The sequence below is a fragment of the Cryptomeria japonica genome, chromosome 2, assembly GCF_030272615.1.
Source record: "Cryptomeria japonica chromosome 2, Sugi_1.0, whole genome shotgun sequence".
In the NCBI taxonomy this organism is placed as follows: Eukaryota; Viridiplantae; Streptophyta; class Pinopsida; order Cupressales; family Cupressaceae; genus Cryptomeria; species Cryptomeria japonica.
The window spans coordinates 548,985,692-549,005,741 of NC_081406.1; the positions used below are offsets into that span (position 1 = coordinate 548,985,692).

At 37.0% G+C, this 20,050-nt stretch overlaps 1 protein-coding gene across 9 annotated transcripts in view; it reads left to right on the forward strand.

Annotated features, from left to right (window-relative positions):
• Nucleotides 1-19,642, forward strand: part of LOC131052343 (uncharacterized) — a 276,241-nt gene extending 256,599 nt beyond the window's left edge. For 8 of the 9 annotated variants that reach the window (XM_057986988.2, XM_057986987.2, XM_057986989.2 and 5 more), the window contains 2 exons: nt 18,681-18,848; nt 19,262-19,642. In XM_057986988.2, the coding sequence (XP_057842971.2) occupies nt 18,681-18,848; nt 19,262-19,381 (288 nt within the window). In that variant the 3' untranslated portion in view covers nt 19,382-19,642. Of the gene's footprint in view, nt 1-18,664; nt 18,849-19,261 lie in introns of those variants that run through there. The other variant, XM_059216711.1, reaches the window with a different exon arrangement.
• The last annotated feature ends 408 nt before the right edge of the window (nt 19,643-20,050 follow it).

A 20,050-nucleotide genomic window follows, 5' to 3' on the forward strand; every position in this document is an offset into this window, starting at 1 on the left:
CTTAGGTGTCTTTCTATTAATAGGAACCCTGACTCTCCCAAAATAGTAACTTACTATAAATAGTAAGTGTGCCAATTTGAGTCAAAAAACCTGTGCAAAGGCCAAAACCTAAATCCAGCTGAAGAGTAATGTCTTTAATCACCAAGTAACTGCCACACGAGGCCCTCTATCAATAATTATTAGCCTATGAGGGTCAAATGATAGGCTAATTCTTACAAACTCTGATGCTCGCAAAATGGGGACATTACATTTTGCTTCTAATATTGTATCCTCATTCGGTCTTCATGTTGAGAATTTGTGATTCATTGAGAGTTGAGGTGTGAGACAAAGTTTAAAATTTGTAATTAGCAGCATTGAAAAAATTTAATGTCCTATATTGGTTTCTATCTCCACAAACTAAATGGAATAAAATAAGCACAACAATTTCTTTTTCCTACTTTCCTGACCATTTCATGCTTTAGTTTGTCAAAATATTCCCAGTTTTAACCTAGGGGATTGTAATCCATTTATGGTTTTGGCTTTCTATGTCAGTAATGGGTATATATAATGGAGCTTTGGTATCAACTATCAAGTATCAGCCACCATTCAACTTTCAATAAATATTAGTAATTCAAATTGTTTTCTCTGTTATTAAACTTGTATTGAAAGCTTTGGTGATGTAATTTTATTTATCATGCAGTCTATTCAAGATAGTTGGGGAGACTATGTTGGTCTAAGCTCAAAGTTATGAAATCTCATCAGTGATTAACATCAAGGGGTCCTTGTCCTCATATGTAACATTATAATGGTCTTTCTCTACACTAGATCTAAGATTTAGTTTGAACTGTACAAATAGTTTTTTGGGAATTCTTGTATTGTCCTATCATTTGTAGTATTTGGTTATCTATAAATAAAATTCATCAATTCCTATTTAACCTTCAACCAATTATTCATCTCCAAGAGCTCTCAACAGTCACCACTTTTTTGCTGCAAGTTCCTCAAGGAGCCTATGAAATCCTAGGAAAATTAATTTTAAAATTATTATTAAAAATGTGCTAAACCAACTCATTCTGCAACACTAGAATACACAGAAGAATATGTTGACATCAATGACAACACATCATTCCAGCAAACTCTTAGCAACATCCAACGATCTCCTCATCCAACGATCTCCCCCTTTGGCATGATGGCAACATATGAATGTGAAAAACAATCAATGCAAAGAAAGAAATTATCTTTCAGCAATCTACATCAGAAGCACAAGGATCAGCTCCCCCTTAGACAAACAACTCAAATCTCAAAATGCTCTAGGGTTTTTCACATGCTTCTCTCCCCACAAATCTGTACAACTGAACACCAACACTGACTACTCCCCCTGAGTAGCAGCCTCCCTCATCAATCCGGATCACAAGATATCTCTGTGAAGTTCACTGGATTGATGCAAATCCATGCATCTTAGTTCTTATTAGGAGGGGCAATTACCCCTAACTTCTCTCTGAGATACTCAAAAGTATCTTTAGGCAAGGGCTTCATAAAGATATTTGCAATTTGTTCCTTTGTAGATGCATACTCTGTTAATTTTAGATCAGACTATAACATATAGATAGCAATAATAGAGAATCAAATCAATGCACACAAAGAACACCAAAATACCCTGGGAAAACCTCCCTCTTGGAAGTGAAAAACCCATCTATAATCTTAGATCTTGTTATGTAATAATCAGTAAGTATCTTTACAATCTGCTTCAACACTTGAAGCAACCAGAACAGCAGTAGTATGGAGTATTCAAACTAGGGCATATACAACAATGGAATGACTTATCTGCAATACACTGGATCGGATTTAGAATACCATTTGCAGATCAATTCGCTGCCTCAAGAAGGTTCTCTGCCCTTTGAACAAGGTTCGCTGACCTTTGTATATGATTCACTGACTTAGGAGATGATTCACTAGCTTCAGATGATATTCACTGATCACAGGGGTAATTCGTTGATGAATGTTGAAGGAGAATGTATTCGCTGTGTATAGAATAAATTCGCTGGTTGTATGTTGATACAATGATTGATGCTTTGAATATATAGGTGACTTAGCCTCCCAATTCACCTAAGTCGGCTTTCAAGGAGAGCACTTTTAATTGCAATTCAATGCTTTAAGATTGGCGCCAAAATAGAATCAGCCCCACACATTACAAGTGACCTCAATATAGGTCAGCCCCAACACGTTTCAATACAAGTTATGATTATTGCATATAAATTGTGACTAAGGCCAAGGGCCAATTAGTCACATAGATGTGCTAGGTCGGCCCTAGAAGGGATCCGACCTAGCTACCACATTAACACTCCCTCTTAGCTAGGGAGGAGACCTTCTCAAGATTTGAGTCTCATAGTGACAACCACCATGGCTACTCCCAGAGGGTGGGTCCATCATGGCTACACCCATGGATGGAGAAACAAATGAACACAAGTGCCCATCATGCAATCGTGATGTCGTCATCTCAACATGATGTTCACCATAACTATTCCCATAGGGTGAATAAACACAAGTGCTAGATCATGGAATTTCTCCCATGACATCCACCATACCTACTCGTAGAGGGTAGGACAAGGGCTTTCACCTCAAACTTCTCTCATAGAGAAGAATGCATTAACAAGGGCTTGCACCTCAAACTTCTCTCGCAGAGAAGAATGCATTGATACTTTCAAAAATCACTAATGCTGAGACTCCCTCTCAGCAAGGGCTTCATTCTCCACAACTCCAAGTTTGTCTCAAAAATGCGCAAACTTCACTTTGGCAAGGGGCTTAGTGAGAATGTCAGTCGTCTGCTCCTTAGTGCAAATGTATCTCAACTGAACAACATTCCTCTTTACCATATCTCTGATGTAGTGGTATTGAATCTCAACATGTTCTGATCTGTCATGGAACACTGGATTAACTGAAAGCTTCACACAACTTTGGTTATCACAATGAATAGTAGTAGGCTCCAATGATTGTCTGAACAATCCTGCAAGGAGTTTCCGAAGCCACACTGCTTCGCGAGTTGCCACACATGCTGCAATGTATTTTGCCTCTGCGGTGCTCAGTGCCACTGAAGACTACTTTCTGCTACGCGAGGAAATCATAGCAGAACCCAAACTGAAGCAACAACCAGAGGTGCTCTTCTGATCAGTAACACTTCCTACCCAATCAGAATCAGAGTAGCCTTCTAAACTTAGGTTCACATCGGAAGGGTATTTCAAGCCATATCCAACTGTGCCACGCAAGTATCTCAAGATATGCTTGGCTACAACTAGATGTATTTGTCTCGGTTCACACATGAACTGACTAAGTGCACTCACAGCATAGCAAATATCCAGTCTAGTGTTAACTAGATACATCAAGGATCCAATCAACTGCCTGTACATAGTAGGATCCACAAGATCTAAACTAGCTGCATCTTCCCTCAATTTCTTCAAGTTTGTTTGCATCGGAGTAAGCATAGATTTGCAATCTAACATTCCAAACCTCTTCAAGATATCAATGGTGTATTTCTCTTGACTTAGGATAATCTCATTAGGCCTTTGCCATACTTCCAACCCTAGAAAGATGTGCATGAGTCCTACGTCTTTAATCTCAAATTTTGAAGTCAACTCCTTGCACCTATGGATGAGATGATCTTCCCCTTTAACAAATAGGTCATCAACATATAGTACCAAGATCAACATGTCACCATTGAATACCTTGAAGTAAAGGTTCAGATCAGCATCATTCTTGCAGAAGCCCAAACTAGTTAAGTATCTATCAATTCTTTCATACCATGCACGAGGAGCCTACTTAAGGCCATATAAAGCTTTCTTCAATTTGCATACATGAGACTCTTTCCCATGAACCACGAAACCCTTAAGTTGCTCAATGTGGACCCCTTCCTCAATCACACCATTGAGAAAAGTTGTCTTCACATCCATCTGATGTAGCTTCCATCCCTTAGCTGCTGCAATGGCAATGATGGTCTTGATGGAAGTATATCGAGCAACTGGAGCAAATGTTTCTTCATAATCTATTCCTTCTTTCTAAGAGAAACCATGAGCCACAAATCTAGCCTTGTATTTCTCAATGCTTCCATCAGCTGCATGCTTAATCTTGAATAACCACTTGGAAGATACCACTGACTCTCCCTTAGGTCTTGGCACAATATCCCAAACATCATTCTTAAGGAGAAATTGATAATCTTCATCAATAGCATCTTTCCATACTTACTGATTTGAGGCTTCCTTAACACTGGTAGGTTTAGTCTCAATAAGATTACACATCAATGTAACATAGCTAGAGAATTTCTGAGGTCTTTTACTTTCTCTAAATGTACCTCTAGGAGCTGCGAACTGTTCTGCCTCTTGCATAGTGTTCCTTGCCCAAAGAGGTCTCTTCTGAGTTACAACAATATCTCTAGGCCCATCAATAGGATCCAAAGGTTCAATTGGATCATCTTCTGCTAAAGGTTCAGTAGACTCCCTCTGAATCTCAGGGGGATGATCAGTATCCATGTCTTGAGGATTCTCATGAACTTCATCATCTATCTCTATGCATGAACCTTTGGATTTGTTGAAAGCAACATCTTCCTCAAATGTAACATCTCTACTAACCTCAATATACTTATGTCCTGGAATGTAAATTTTGTAGGCTTTGGAGGTTTCGTTGTAGCCCACAAATATTCCTCTTTTACCAGAAGTTTCTAACTTGGTTCTCTTGTCTTTGGGCATGTGTACATATACTGGACACCCAAAGATCCTCAAGTGACTGATATCAGGCTTGATCCCTGAAAAGGCTTCTTCTGGGGTCATGTCCTGCAAGATCCGATGAGGGCATCTATTCTGAATGTACACGGTTGTTCTAGAGGCTTCAGCCCATAGGAAGGTTTGCAGATCCTGATCATGAATCATAGCTTTTGCAGCTTCAACAATAGATCTATTCTTTCTTTCTGCAACCCCATTTTGTTGAGGGTTGTAGGGAACACAAAACTCCCTCTTAATCCCTGCCTCAACACAAAAATCATGAAAGCTACCGGATGTGTATTCACCTCCATTGCCAGACCTTAAAACTTTAATTCTATTCCTAGATAAGTTTGTAGCTAAGGCCTTAAATTCTTTGAATCTACCTAGGACTTCATCAGATTCCTTAGACTTTAAGAAATAAATCCAAGTCTTCCTAGAGTAGTCATCTATGAAGATTACATAATACAAGAAACCACTTGGAGATGCAATAGACATGGGTCCACATAAATCAGAATGTACAAGAACTAATTTTTCCTTGGACCTACTTTCACTTTTATGAAATGGACTCTTAGTGTTTTTACCCATAGCATTGCCCTTACATGTATCATCATGAACGTGACTAAGTTTAGGCATACCTTTAACCATCTTCTTCAAGGTTGGAAGAGCCCGAAAGTGTAGGTGACCAAGTCTTCTATGCCACAGTTCGCTTGAGCTAAAAATGTTATGTAGAAGAGATTGAACAGGTCGAATGGAAAGCTTATACAGGTTGTCATACCGGTTCCCAATCACACGAGCAGATTTGATGCTGGATTTCTTAGGCCATGCAAGAACTCTTCCCTCAGAGAATTCCACTTGATAACCTTTATCCTCCAAGGCTGAAATGGAGATAAGGTTCCTCCTAATCCCTGGTACAAACAAGATATCGCTGAGATGAAGAGAAATTTCAGAATCAAGGTTGAGGGAAGCGGCACCAAAACCCTTCACAGAATAGCATGCATCATTGGAGATTAGACTCGCTCTCCACCGAATCTGAAAGATGCTCTTGATAGCCGGTGATGTGTCTAGAAGCTCTACTATCAATCAGCCATGTATCACTATCCGTGGGAACATTGCTTGACAATGCTGAAATGAAGAGGAAGTCATTGGAGTTGTCTTCTGCTTCTTTTTTATTTGAAACTTCATTAATGTTTTCCCCATGTTTCTTCGGCCTTGACAAACAATCTCTTGCGAAGTGACCAAACTTGTCACATCTAAAACACTGAATTTGGGAGAGATCTTTCTTCTTCTTCTTTGAATTAGGAGTAGATTCTAATCTTTGGTCTCTGTGCCTCTTGAAGTTGCCTTTCTTCCAATTTCCTCCTTTCTTCTTGATAGACTGGGTAGCAAGAACATGAGAGTCTTCACCATGAGAGATTTTGATGATTCCTCTTGTAGCCAGTCTTGATTCCTCTTGAATGCAATCAGCACGGAGGCGATCAAACTTGGGAAATTTGGATCTCCCACTTATGCCTTGGATAAATGGCTCCCAAGAGTGAGGAAGACCATTTAATGCAAGCATGACAAGATCCTTGTCCACAACTTCATCTCCAATGGCACTGAGCTGATCTCTTAAATCTGAAATCTTCATGAAGTAGGTGATGACTGATTCTCCCTTTGCCATCTTGACTTGATGAAGTTGCTGCCTCAATGCAAGTGCTCTACTTGTGTTGTTGATCTCATACATCCCTTCCAATGCCTTGAACATATCTCTGGCTGAGGACATCTTGGAGATGATAGAAACAAGATGATCTTTCACGGAGTCAATCGGAATCTTTATGGCTTTGACAACATTCTTCTTGAACTAAAGTAGTTCATCTTTATCTTCAGGTACAGGTTGTTCCTTTCCTTGGACAAACTCGAGAAGATCATTTTCTTCGAGGGTGACAAGGATTCTGAATTTCCTTGAAGTGAAATTCGAACCTCCTTCAAGTTTGTCCTCAACTTTCAGACTGTACACCATCTTGAATACTGGAAAATGGCATGAAGAGGATGAAGTAGGGGCACTGCTATCACAAAGTCTGATCACAACTGAGACAACCTTAGCTCTGATACCATGTTAATTTTAGATCATACTGTAACATATAGATAGCAATAACAGAAAATCAAATCAATGCACACAAAGAACACCAAAATACCCTGGGAAAACCTCCCTCTTGGAGGTGAAAAACCCAGCTATAATCTCAGATCTTATTATGTAATAATCAGTAAGTATCTTTACATTCTGCTTCAACACTTGAAGCAACTAGAACAACAGTAGTATGGAGTATTCAAGCTAGGGCATATACAACAATGGAATGACTTATCTGCAATACACTGGAATGCAGATTCAAAATATCATTTGTAGATCAATTCACTGCCTCAAGAAGGTTCACTACCCTTTGTATATAGTTCGTTGTCCTTTGTATATAGTTAGCTGTCCTTTGAACAAGATTCGCTGACCTTTGGATATGAATCACTGACTTAGGAGATGATTCGCTAGCTTCAAATGATATTCGCTGATCATTGGGGTAATTCGTTGATGAATGCTAAAGGAGAATGTATTCGTTGTGTATAGAATGAATTCGTTGATTGTATGTTGATACAATGATTGATGCTTTGAGTTTGAATATATAGGTGACTTAGCCTCCCAATTCACCTAAGTCGGATTTCAAGGAGAGCACTTTTAATTACAATTCAATGCTTTAAGATTGGCACCAAAATAGAATCAGCCCCACACGTTACAAGACCTCAATATAGGTCAGCCCCAACACGTTTCAATTCAAGTTATGATTATTGCATATAAATCGTGACTAAGGCCAAGGGCCAATTAGTCACATAGATGTGCTAGGTCGGATCTAAAAGGGATCCGACCTAGCTACCACATTAACATACTCTAGTTTGACCTCTTTCTCATTCACCTTCTCTCTCAAGAAATGAAACTTGATTGATATATGCTTTGTTTTGGAATGCAACACCGGATTCTTTGAAATATTGATAGCACTTGAATTATCACAGTATATAGCAATAGGCTCATCATAAATAATTCCTATATCCTTCTGTTGGTTGAAAATTTTGTATACTTGGGGAAATATACAAAATTGTGGTTTCAACCACAGTGTGTGAGTAAAACTCTCCTAATTAAGCGAAGGCTCCCCTTATCTATCTAAAACTAAAACTAAAATAGGATGGAACAACAATCTTTCTTCTTTTTTCAAGAAAGTCAATATCCTTTTCTCTTCACAGAAAAGTGATAGCAATTTAACATAAAACAACAGTAACAACTTTTTGAAATGAAATGAGAGAAAGGAAATGAAGTTTCCTAAAAGTTCAAAGACTTCCGCCACTTCCTTCGGGATGGGACAGCAATATCAAGCTCAAAGTCTTGACTATGTGAAGTCCTATCTACCCTTTTCTATTATAATGATATCAAGAACAAATTATGACAGCACAAAGTCTGAAATAACTTATTTTTTTCTACACAAGACAACAAGAACTAGTGTGAGCTCAAAGTTTCACAGCTATTTCTTATTATAAAATCTACTTCTAATCTCTCTTAAGAATGAGTGTAAGCACAAAGTCTTACAAGTTCTCTCAATAGAACTTCTATTTTAACTAAATTAATCTCCAATACTTGCAGCACAAAGTTTGCAAATCAAATTTGATTAAGCCCTTTAAGAAACACTTGCAAGAAAGGTAATATTGAATATAAACTCAAGAATATAGCACAAAGTCTCAATACTTAAGAGTAATTTTCTTCTATTCCTTTCAATCCTTCAATTTACACATAAAGTTCAAAGACTTCTTTGCTGCAAATTTGGCAGAGTTTTTGCTTGCTTTCCAAAAAGATAAAGATTACAATAGACCCTCTCAAGTACATATAGGAGAGGAGTCCTGAAAAAAAGGTGGGAGGATCCTAACTAATTAGATAAATTCTCTCAACCACCATGACTTATTCAATAACTAACTATGACTTATTCAAAGTTACAAGTCCTATTCTAAATTTGACTTGTTACTCGTCTACTTGTAATTACAAAAGTGCAAGTAATGACTTGACTTGCAATTTACAAAATATTTTACAAGTAAACTTGTCAAAAGAAAAACTACAATTAAGAGATTACAATTCTGAAAAATACAACTAAAACACTTAAGTTGCAGCATGTGAAGACATGAATCCTTTGAACTTCTAGATGATCGTTCATAGCTCAGTAGGATTTGGCTCGTGGGTGTTTTTGGCAACAATCATGGTCTTCACAATGGTATCATGGCATTGAAGAAGCATAGAGTTGTTCTTCTCCAAAGTGGACTGGATTTCATGCAAGAAGATTTGATGTTTCATCAAAATTTGAATTAAGGCAGCTGAAAATTGTTCACTCCTACACTCATTATGAATCTTCATTTGTAGATCTGCGAGCACTTCTTCTTCTGGTATCAACTCCCCATTCTAACCCATGATATTGCAAGAGGCCTTCTCACAGTGAGAAACAACACCTTGGAATACTTCAACTCGCAATCTCATTGCATCATTGATTTCTTCAACGAGGGATTTGAGAACGAGGGCTTTGTTCTCTAGAAGCTCTTCAAATTCCAGATACATGACCCTGGAAGGAATAATGGCATGCTCTTGAAGAACGCTCAACTTTTGTCGAGGCATCTTGTGCCAAACCGTCAAGCTACCTTCAACCCTCTCCAAGTTTTGTTTGAAAGTCTCCGAGGTATGATTCAATTTTTCTTCAACGGTCTCCAACTTAACCCTCTCCAAGTTCTGTTTGAAAGTCTCAGAGGTATGATTCAATTTTTCTTTTCCACGAACTGTCACCTCCTCAGGAGGAAGCACTATTGCCCGACTAACCTGCAATTTGATCCTAGTGCTTGAAGATGATGCACCTTCCTTGTTGTCGATCTGAATCTTAGACTTACGTCCAAGAGGCCCCGTAGAGTCATCTTTTTTTCCAACCTTGATCTTGATGAATCTAGCACCATTACCTTTGAGCCAAGTGTTCGTGTTAGCTAGGATAGGCTGAAATCTCTCAAGAATGGAAGTGCATTCTTTATGTGACCATTGGATTAAAGGAAGTGGGGCTTCATCAACCCTTCGTGAGACATACTCTAGATCAAGCACATTCCCATCATCAATCATCCCTTGCGAAATGTCCACCAAATTCAAATCAATAACTTGCTCAAGGGTGAGCCTGTAGTAGTCCATCTTGAGAACCTCCATTTCTGTACGGAGATCCACCCAGATATCCTCAATGCAATGCACATGTATGAAGGACTTTTTGATCTTTTCCTTCATACCTTGGTAGTCAAAATCTGCCCTTGACTTAAACCTTTTGAGTTTAATCTCCTGCATCTCGGTCTCCATAGCTTTGGCTTTGGTGGATGTGATAAGGGAGTAGCGGCCAATCTTTAATGGGTTGGTTGTAGAAATCTCCATCCCAACCTTATGTTTGACAGATTGATGTACATGTACAACCATGATCTGTCTTCCCAACTCCATAAGAATAATCTTATCAGTTGAGTATCTAGGAAGCATGTATGGCTGCCCACTATAGCATTTGACTCTTATATAAGTGAAAGTCGAGAATTGAAGGAACAAGCAACCATACTCATTCACTCTTTCCCATGCTTCATCTGACACCCCTTTGTTCTTTATAGTCTTGTCAAACTGGCACATGAAGTAACCAAAGAATGCATCTTGAACCCTCCTGAAATGTAATCTGTTGGGTCTGAAGGGCAGCTGATCATAGTATTCCCACACAGGTATAAGTGAGCGATCACCCTTGGTAGAAAGACCAGGGAAATGTCTAAGTGATGGTGCCAAATACACTAAGTATGAGTTCATGTAGAATGTCATGGTAGTAGGGACTACTGCAAGTTGTTCACACAAAGCATCACTGATAACCTCTCCCCATGATATATAATGGGACTACCTTATGAACATGATAAATTGATACATCCAAGGCTCAAAAACATTAGAGTGCTCAAAACCCATCATCCTACTGAGGAGAGTAATGATGTCCCCAATTTCCCACTTGAAGTCACAATGGTACAACTTAGGCCACCTTGTTAGAGCAGCTCATGGCTCATGAATCCATCTATTAATGTGGCGTTTGCAGTCCTTTTCCCTTTTGACATAGTACTCAGCTGCACTATCCTTTGAAATCTCCATATACACAGGTGCCGATGGTATTCTGAAAACTTTCTCAATAGTATCCGCATCAAGGCATATTATTGCCTCACCATCATCATTTCTAATGGTTCTCGTTTCCTTGTCGAAGTGGTGAGTGCAAGCGAGAACAAATTCGGGTTCTAGGGCAGCCACTGGAAAAGAAGATGCATGATGAATGTGATTGTCCAACAACCGCTACATATTACTATACTACGGATCCTCCACCCTTTTAATGAATTCTAACATGTCAACATGCCCTATCTCCGTATCCTTGATATGATCCAAAGGAGAGGAAACTTGTGAAGGGGAAACTTCATTTTGGTACTTGTCATATTTATACTTCATCTTCTTTGGAATGGAAGATGATGGTAAATCTGACATTGAAGAACAACCTGGTATGCTGCGATGAAGACTTAAAAGTATTAAAGCAACATCATAATCAGCTGCAACTAACATTTTTTCTTCTTCGAATGGGAAGAACTCCAGCCCTTGCACTTCACAACTTTGTGAGAGAAAGATGGTAAATAAATGGGAATGTTTGAAACTTGACTTTGACCAATTTCGGATCTTGGGGAAATTTTTACAAGTATACAAGTGGGGAAAAACAAACATGCAATCGGAATTTTGAAACCCGAATGCAAGTATACTTGTGAAACGGAAAATGGAGAAATGAGTGAAAAATGAGATTTTGACATGTGGGAAATGGCGTGAATGGAATGTACGGATAAAGGCAATGAGTATGAACAAAAATGGAAGGATTTTGGGAATGTCATCTTCAAGAAAATGGGAAGAACTTTCAACATGTAATCCGGTTCTAAAAACCCGATTTTGAAAGAATGGGTATTTTTCCATTTAGAAAATTGGAATTTTACCAAAAGATGCTTAAAATATTCTAATCACATGGGAAGATCAATTATTTTCATCCTACTTGTAATCGGGATTTAAAATCCCGAATACAAGTAAAGAGGTAAAATGGGGAAGATCAATGCAATTTACAAATTGCTTTGTAAATGGGAAAATCTCTCTCACAAAAACGATTTTAGGGCAAAACCAACATATATACAAATTTACAACTAGAAAGATAAAACAAGAAGACAAGAAATAAAAACAAAATGAAAAGGAAACATACCTTGCTTCAATCCAAATACTCTTCATGAAAATAGCTAAGAATTCAAAATGCCTTCTTCCTCCTAGAAAATCTCCACAAAAATCGGTGGAAACTTTCAACAAATTCGCCTAAGAAGCTGGTCGGGTTCTTGGAGAAATGCAACAAGTTTCAATTTTGCATGTAATAGTGAAAATTGAGTTCCTTTCTTCATATTACAAGTTTAAAATGTTACTTTATCTCCATTCTAGAGCAAATCGGGTTTTAAAAACTCATTTACAAGTTTAAAATGTTACTTTTCATTGCACAAGGAAAAATCGTGTTTTTGTGAGAGAAATACAATACAAGTTATAATAACTTGTAAGAGGAAAATAAAATCCCCTCAACAAGTTTTAATAACTTGACTTTAAAAAAGAACTTGTAATGGGGATTTAAAATTCCCTTTACAAGTGACTTGAAAATAAAACATGTAATAGGGAAATAAAATCCCTATTACAAGTAAAATCACTTAAATAGGAACTTCATAAAAGAATTACAAGTGACTTAAATTTATAATTTTAAAATTATCTTGTAACTTATCCAAAAAGTTCCTATTATGACTTAAAAAGCCAAAAAGCATTAAGGGGGAAATAAAAGTAAGTTACAAATTCTAATTTCATAAAGTGCACTTGTAATTAACTTAAAATTTCCCTGCAAAGACTAAAACAAAGGAAAACATTAAAACTTGCAACTTAAGGAAAATTTCCCACCTACAGTCAAGGAGAAAAAACCCAAAATTGAAGGAAAAACATAGCAAACGAAACCACAATGCGATGAAATTTGAAACATGGTTTGCGGATGGACTGAGGATTAGTCCAGTCCAAGGGTGAGGTGAAATTTTGCCTCGAGAAGCATGTCATAGAATAAAATTTTCATTTTTTGACAAAATTTTTATGTAATGGTCCATCATTTTTAAAAACAAAAAATGAGGACAACACCTTCAACATCTTCTTCATCCAAATTACCTTAGTACAATTGCTAGCAGCAGCAATGTATTCAGCTTCTGCAGTAGATAAAGAAATAACATTTTGCTTCTTCCTTGCCCAAGAGACCAACTTCTTACCCAAAAAGAATGCACCACTTGTAGTACTCTTCCAGTTATCAACATCACCTGCCCGATCAGCATTTGTAAAAGCACTCAAAGTGAAATCATCATTCTTAGAATACCCCAAACCAAAATCGACTCTTCCTTTCAAATATTTGAATATCCTTTTTATAGCAATAACATGAGATTGCTTAGGATCAGCTTGAAATTTAGCAACATGACATACAACATTCATTATATCAGGTCTTGTCTGAGTCAAATACAATAAACCACCAATCATAGATCTATATCTGGTCTGATTAGCTTTCAAAGAATCATCATTCTTTGTCAACTTACATCCGGTCGCCATAGATGTTCCAACAGGCTTAGAGTCCTCAAAACCAAATTTCTTCAGCATTTCTTTCACATACTTAGACTGAGATATAAAAATACCTTTATCCAACTGAGTAATTTGCAATCCCAGAAAGAATTTCATTTCACCAATCATAGACATCTCAAACTCATCCTGCATCTCTTCAGAAAATTTCTTACATAGACAATCATTTCCTCCAAAGATAATGTCATCAACAAAAACTTCAATTAAAATGTTATTCTGATTAATCTTGAAATAAAAATTACTGTTAGCAGTACCTTTATTGAATCCAAGCTTCATCAAATATTTATCCAATCTAGCATACCAAGCTCTAAGGGCTTGCTTCAATCCATACAATGCTTTCTTCAACCGGCAAACCATGTCCTTTTCATCTGTTAGCTGAAATCCATCTGGTTGCTCAATGTAGACTTCTTCTTCCAACTCACCATTAAGAAAGGTTGATTTGACATACATCTGATAAACTTTGAAATCTTTGTGAGCAGCATAGGCAATAAATAATCTAACAACTTCAATTCTAGCTACCGGAGCAAAGGTCTCCTCATAGTTTGGCTTTATTTCGAACAACTTCACTCTATTTATTCAACTTATTCCGGAATACCCATTTAGTTCCAATTACATTTTTATCCTTAGGTCTAGGAACAAGAATCCATGTATCATTTTTATCAATTTGATTCAATTCTTCTTCCATAGCTTTAATCCAATTTTCGTCTTTACATGTTTCATCAACATTTTTAGGCTCAATCTTAGAAATCAAACAAATTTCTTCAGCAAGTCTTCTCCTAGTCATCACACCTTTATTATTATCACCAATAATCTGATTTTTTAAATGATTCAACCTTACATACCTGAAAGTTTTAGGATTTTCTTGAATTTCAGGCTCTTGAATTCTTTCTTCTACATTAGCATCCGCACCTTCATTCTCAGGTTTTTTTGGAGCAATTTGAACTTGACTTTGGATTTGCACTTGTTTTCCTTTATCAATATCACCTTTGACATTTACTCTGTTAAGAGTGTATACTGTAGTACTCACAGCTTCTCTCCAAAATACATGCGGAACATTTCCTTCAATCATCATGGTTCTAGGAGCTTCTAGAACTGTTCTATTCTTCCTCTCCACAATACCATTCTGTTGTGGTGTCCTAGGAGCAGATAACTGTCTCTTAACTCCATGCTCTTCACAGTATGCATTAAACTCATCGGAAGTGAATTCTCCACCTCTATCAGATCTCAAACACTTCAACTTCAATCTAGTCTCAAACTCAACTCTGGCTTTGTAAATTTTGAACTTCTCCAACGCTTAAGACTTCTCCCCTAAGAAGGTAACCCATATCATTATTGAATAGTCATCAATCAGCAACATGAAATACCTGTCACCCTGCAAGCTTCTTACTCTAGAAGGACCACACAGATCAGTATGCACAAGATCCAACAATCCATTAGAATTATACTGTTTGCTCTTATAAGTAACTCTTGTCTGCTTTCCTAATTGACATTCCTTACATATCGGATTAGAAGGCTTTATCAACTTCGGTAGATCTCTCACAACTTGAGTAGAACTTATCTTAACCATGCAGTCAAAATTTACATGACACATCCTTTTATGCCATAACCAACTTTCATCAATCTGAGCAATCAAACAACTTTTACCATCAGCATTCAAGTGAAAGATATTACTTTTAGTCTTTGTCCCTGATGCAATCTCAATTCTAGAGCTACTCAAGATCTCACATTTGTCATTCTTGAATTGCAAGTTATATCCCTTATCAACCATCTGACCAATACTCAAAAGATTATGCTTTAATCCTTCAACATACAACACATCATCAGTATTGTGTTTATCATCAAGAGAAATAGAACCTCTACCACAAATTACACAAGCTTTGTTATCACCAAATCTTACTATACCACCATCATACTTTTCAAAGTTTACAAATTTACTCTTATCACCTATCATATGATGAGAGCAACCACTGTCAATTACCTATTCATCTTTCTCCTCAACTTTAGCAGCTAAAGCTTTCTCCTCATTAATGGAGCTCGTAGAATTTGTAGTTACAGGATCATCTTCCTTGATAGCAATGAACACAAATTCATTTCCTGAATTTCCCTTATCCAACTCATCATTTGTCACACCTTCATCAACAACATAATAACACTTCTAATATTTAGGCTTATATGGCTTAAATGGCTTCTTAGGATTTCTATCTCTTTCCGGACACCTTGATGCAAAATGTCCTATCTTATTACATGAAAAGCATTTAAGAGATAACTTTCCTTCATACTTACCGGCACCTTTAGGCAATCTTGTGGAAATAAGTGTTTCAATCTCCTCAAGCTCTCTTTCTTCATCTTCCATCTCTTTCAACTCTTTCTCATAGCTAGATACTCTTGTAGAACTTTCTCCTGGATCATATATCTACTTCTCGAAAACGGTAGCTTTGAATGCAGATTCAGTCTTAGGAAGAGAGTCTCCAAACTCACTCAGCTCAAAAGCAACAAGTTTACCAATGAGCATGTCTCTTGTTACATTTGTCACAGTCCGGATTTCATCAATAGCAGGAGCTTTATGTTTGTAAGCAGGAGGCAAGGATCCCAACACTTTAGCACATCTGATTCCGCACACAAGCTCATTCACTTTCTGCATAAAAGAAGTAATGTTCCCATCTTCACTCATCTTCAGGTTCTCATATTTACCCTTCAAGCTCTGCAACTTAGCAATCTTTATATGACTATCACCTTCTTGCAAGGTCTCCAATTTTATCCAGATCTCATGAGCAGTCTCTAAGTCCATCACATTCGTCATCTCAGAATCTGACAAGGCACTTAGCAATGCTTCCTTAGCTCTAATATTGCGTTCTACTTCCTTTATCTCATCCGGAGTAGTAGGACCATTCTAAGGAACATTATATATATTCTTAGTAATCTTCCAGTACTCTTCTCCAATGCATCTCAAATGACATTGCATCCAGCTTTTCTAGAGTGTAGTTCGTTCCATCAAATCTCAGACTATCCTTCTTGAAAGCAAAGGTTGCCATCCCGGATCTCCTCAAGCGGTCAAGCTTCTTCCGAAGGATCTATCTCTGATACCAATTGTTGGCAACAATGCAGCAAACTGAGAGGGGGGGTGAATCAATTTGCACAAAAAAATTCTGCAACTTTAACCACAAATCAGATCTAATAGTTAACAGTTAAAACATGAAACAGCACCACATCAACGTCTAGAACACATCGCATACATCCGCAACTAAAGATATAGGAATTCTGGAGCAATTCGGAGCACAAACCAGAATACCAAATAACACAAACAACTGAATATCAACCTCAATACCGGATCTCAAAACTCGATCAAAACATCATGTGGACCTTTGCAAATGGGAATGAACCATCTATAGATAACATACCAGAAACCCTTTAATCTGCATCAGCTCGTCTGCAATACATAGGCTAAACCAACTAATTCTGCAACACTGGAATACACAGAAGAATATGTTGACATCAATGACAACACATCATTCCAACAAACTCTCAGCAACATCCAACAATCTCCCCATCCAACAGATTTATGGTCCAAAAAAATTGTCAAAGCAAAGGATGAGAGTCATTGTGTCTCCTATTAAAAATGCTTAGAGGTGCTTGTGTGCTAAGTCGCTCACCTTGCATCATAATTAGTACCAATATAAATGAGGGAAGATGCTATTGGGGTGGTGACTACTCATGGAAGTCATCTTGAGATGACTTAAAACACATCCAGGTCCATCCCACATTAATTAAGGAATTCTTCAATAGGTCAGGAGGTGTATTAGCACCAAAGTCTAGGAATAATAGTTTGATAACAAGGAATTCTGTGATTTGTGTCAAATGGTAAAGACTATATATTTTGCCAAAATTTGTCGGAGAAGTGGGAATGGGCTCTATATCTATAGCATGGCGATTAAATGATTCATTTCTTTTTTTTTCTTCCCTCTTCTCTAATTTTTCATTATAGGTTTTTGGAAGTCCACCATTATTTTCAAGTTCAATTCCTTCTATTTGCACCTCTCAACAATTCCTTAGAAGGTGTCCTTACTCTTGGCATGAGGCAAGTTCATTTTTATATTCAGCTTGTTGAAACCACTTACAAATGTTAGATATTTATTTTGATTCTTTTAGTGGACGTTTACCTCGATCAATGTTCATGTGAATCCAAGTATGTGTGAGTTTTTGATTGAATATGAGATCCATAGAGACATATTCACCCAGAAAATTATCAATTCCCTTCAATCTTTATGCATTCTGAAATTTTGCCAGAGCACAAAACTATCCAAACAGGCCCAAGTAAGAAACATTTATCAAGTCTTGTTTCATAAAGAGTCATTCTTTCTTAACAAACTCAATATCTTTGTACATTCAATAAGAGAGAGGACTATGTGTGCTTTATTCAATGATTGTTCTGATAAATACCTAATACATCTTGTGCATGAATTGATTAGTCATTCAAGAAAACTTTGGAACTAAGGTACACAAACTCTGCCATGCCTCACATTTTTTATGACATACATCTGCATCATTATGCAATAGTTCTAACTTATAAGAACCTTACTATGCTGCGTATCTTTTGATCTTGAGTTTCCCACTTAAATTGGCTTCAAACTTTTAAACCAGTGAGAAATTGGCCAGCAACTTACTTTGAGGTCTTGAGAAACTATCTTCAGTATGCCCTGATGGCTTTATGTGATTATCCCTTCCAGGTCTCGAAGGACCATTTTCAATATGCTTGTATGGCTCTAACCGTTAGTTCTTGACCTTACAATGCATCTTTAATCCATCACAAAACATGGGATAAGAGCTGACACATCCTAAAATTTGTTTTTAGCTTCCTTTTATTTTTATACAAATGTTTTGTTTTTTCCTGAGCTTCTCCATCAATCCATGATACGATTCTGTTGTTTTTTGAGTTGGGATTATCTCAGTCAAATTTCATTGGACGCTGGTCAGTGAGGTAAGGAACAGAAGCATGACTTTCTTTCACAGATAAAGGGTAGAAGATAAAAACTGAGGACAAATTGGAAATTATGCTCCATGTAATTTACTGTTCATACTGACTTTGCTTAGTTACTTTTTTTCAGATTCTGAGAATAGTTTCCTGTTGAATTTTATTACATACTATTTGGTATGCTTCCTACATGCTGTGCTTTCTTACCTATCCGTGTAGGCGTTTTTGCTTGCAGCAATTTATAAGAGATGTAGATGAAAAGTTCAAGAAGTACCTATCAGTGAGAGGTTCTGCAAAGAATACTGGAGAGTGCATGACAGATCTATTTGATGAAGTTCGACGGCACCATGTAAATATCGATGGGGATGTCTGCACTGTGATGGTTACAAGTCTCGTTCATGAGGTTTTCCTTCTTTTTACCATGCAGAGTTGAATGCTAAAAAATAGGAAAAGGCATACCATTTCAAAAAAAGTTATCTAAATTTCCTAATAGATTTCTTACGGCCATTTCTTTCTGCAAGTTATTTTGGTTGCCTCGCAAATAAATCTTATTTCTACCATCATTTGTATGCATGTCAAAAGCATTTATTTTGAGTCTTTACTGGCTGTTTTTGTTTGTACCGTACCAAATAGATGACTTTGTAGAACTCTTTTGAATGTTGTTTCATTAAGTAGGTATCTATGGAACTTCAAATTAATTCGACAGAAAATTAAAAGGACTGATGTAATTGAGAATTGAGTTTTTCGGGACCATGTCCTCAGTTCCATTGTTCTACTCGATCTTTTATGCAATTAATTAACCGTAAATATTTGCAGGGCTGGCAAAGAAAGCTCGACCCAGAGCTAGATATTCTGGATATACTTCATAAACAACTAGCAAAAGATGAATACTCAAAGTTATTCAGGAACTTTATGATGGGAGTTGTTGCACTGTAACTTCATTAGCATCCTTTTTGATTTGATGTTAGAAAGTCTCTAAAATCCATTATCATATATGTGATTATGGATGCATTGAGTGAGTTTGCATGCATGATCACCATGACACTACATGACTTTAACAGTGTAGAAAGGTAATGGGGAGTTATGTACCGAAATATGGAAAGACATGTCCATGACTTTCTTGTGATACTCTATATTGTATTATGACAGAAAATTTATGCCAGTGAGCATAATACAATTTATTTTCAATTCGTTTTATCATCTTGTGTACTTGATTTTTCTGTGTTGATGGATCTCTGGTCCAGTCATGGGTACATTTACTTTATTAGTTTAGGTTGTAATTTTCAACATGCTCATCCCTGATAACTAAGAAGAATGAAATGTGATACATATGACCACCTGTATTGTTTAGCTCAATCTCCATGCATAAGACTATAATGAATATCGTCCAAAAAAAGGATTATTGCATCTTAAGGTATCTGATCTCAAACAACCTAGTCCATAAAAACAGAATTTTAGACGGAAGCGTAAATGTATATTGATAAAATACAAATGCATTTTCATCCATGCCGTATGCTCGGAAGTTTAGAATACTTTTTAGTAAGATAATAGTCTAAAAAATGATCCTACGTACATCCCTTCAAACTCATGCTAATCCCTACTTTG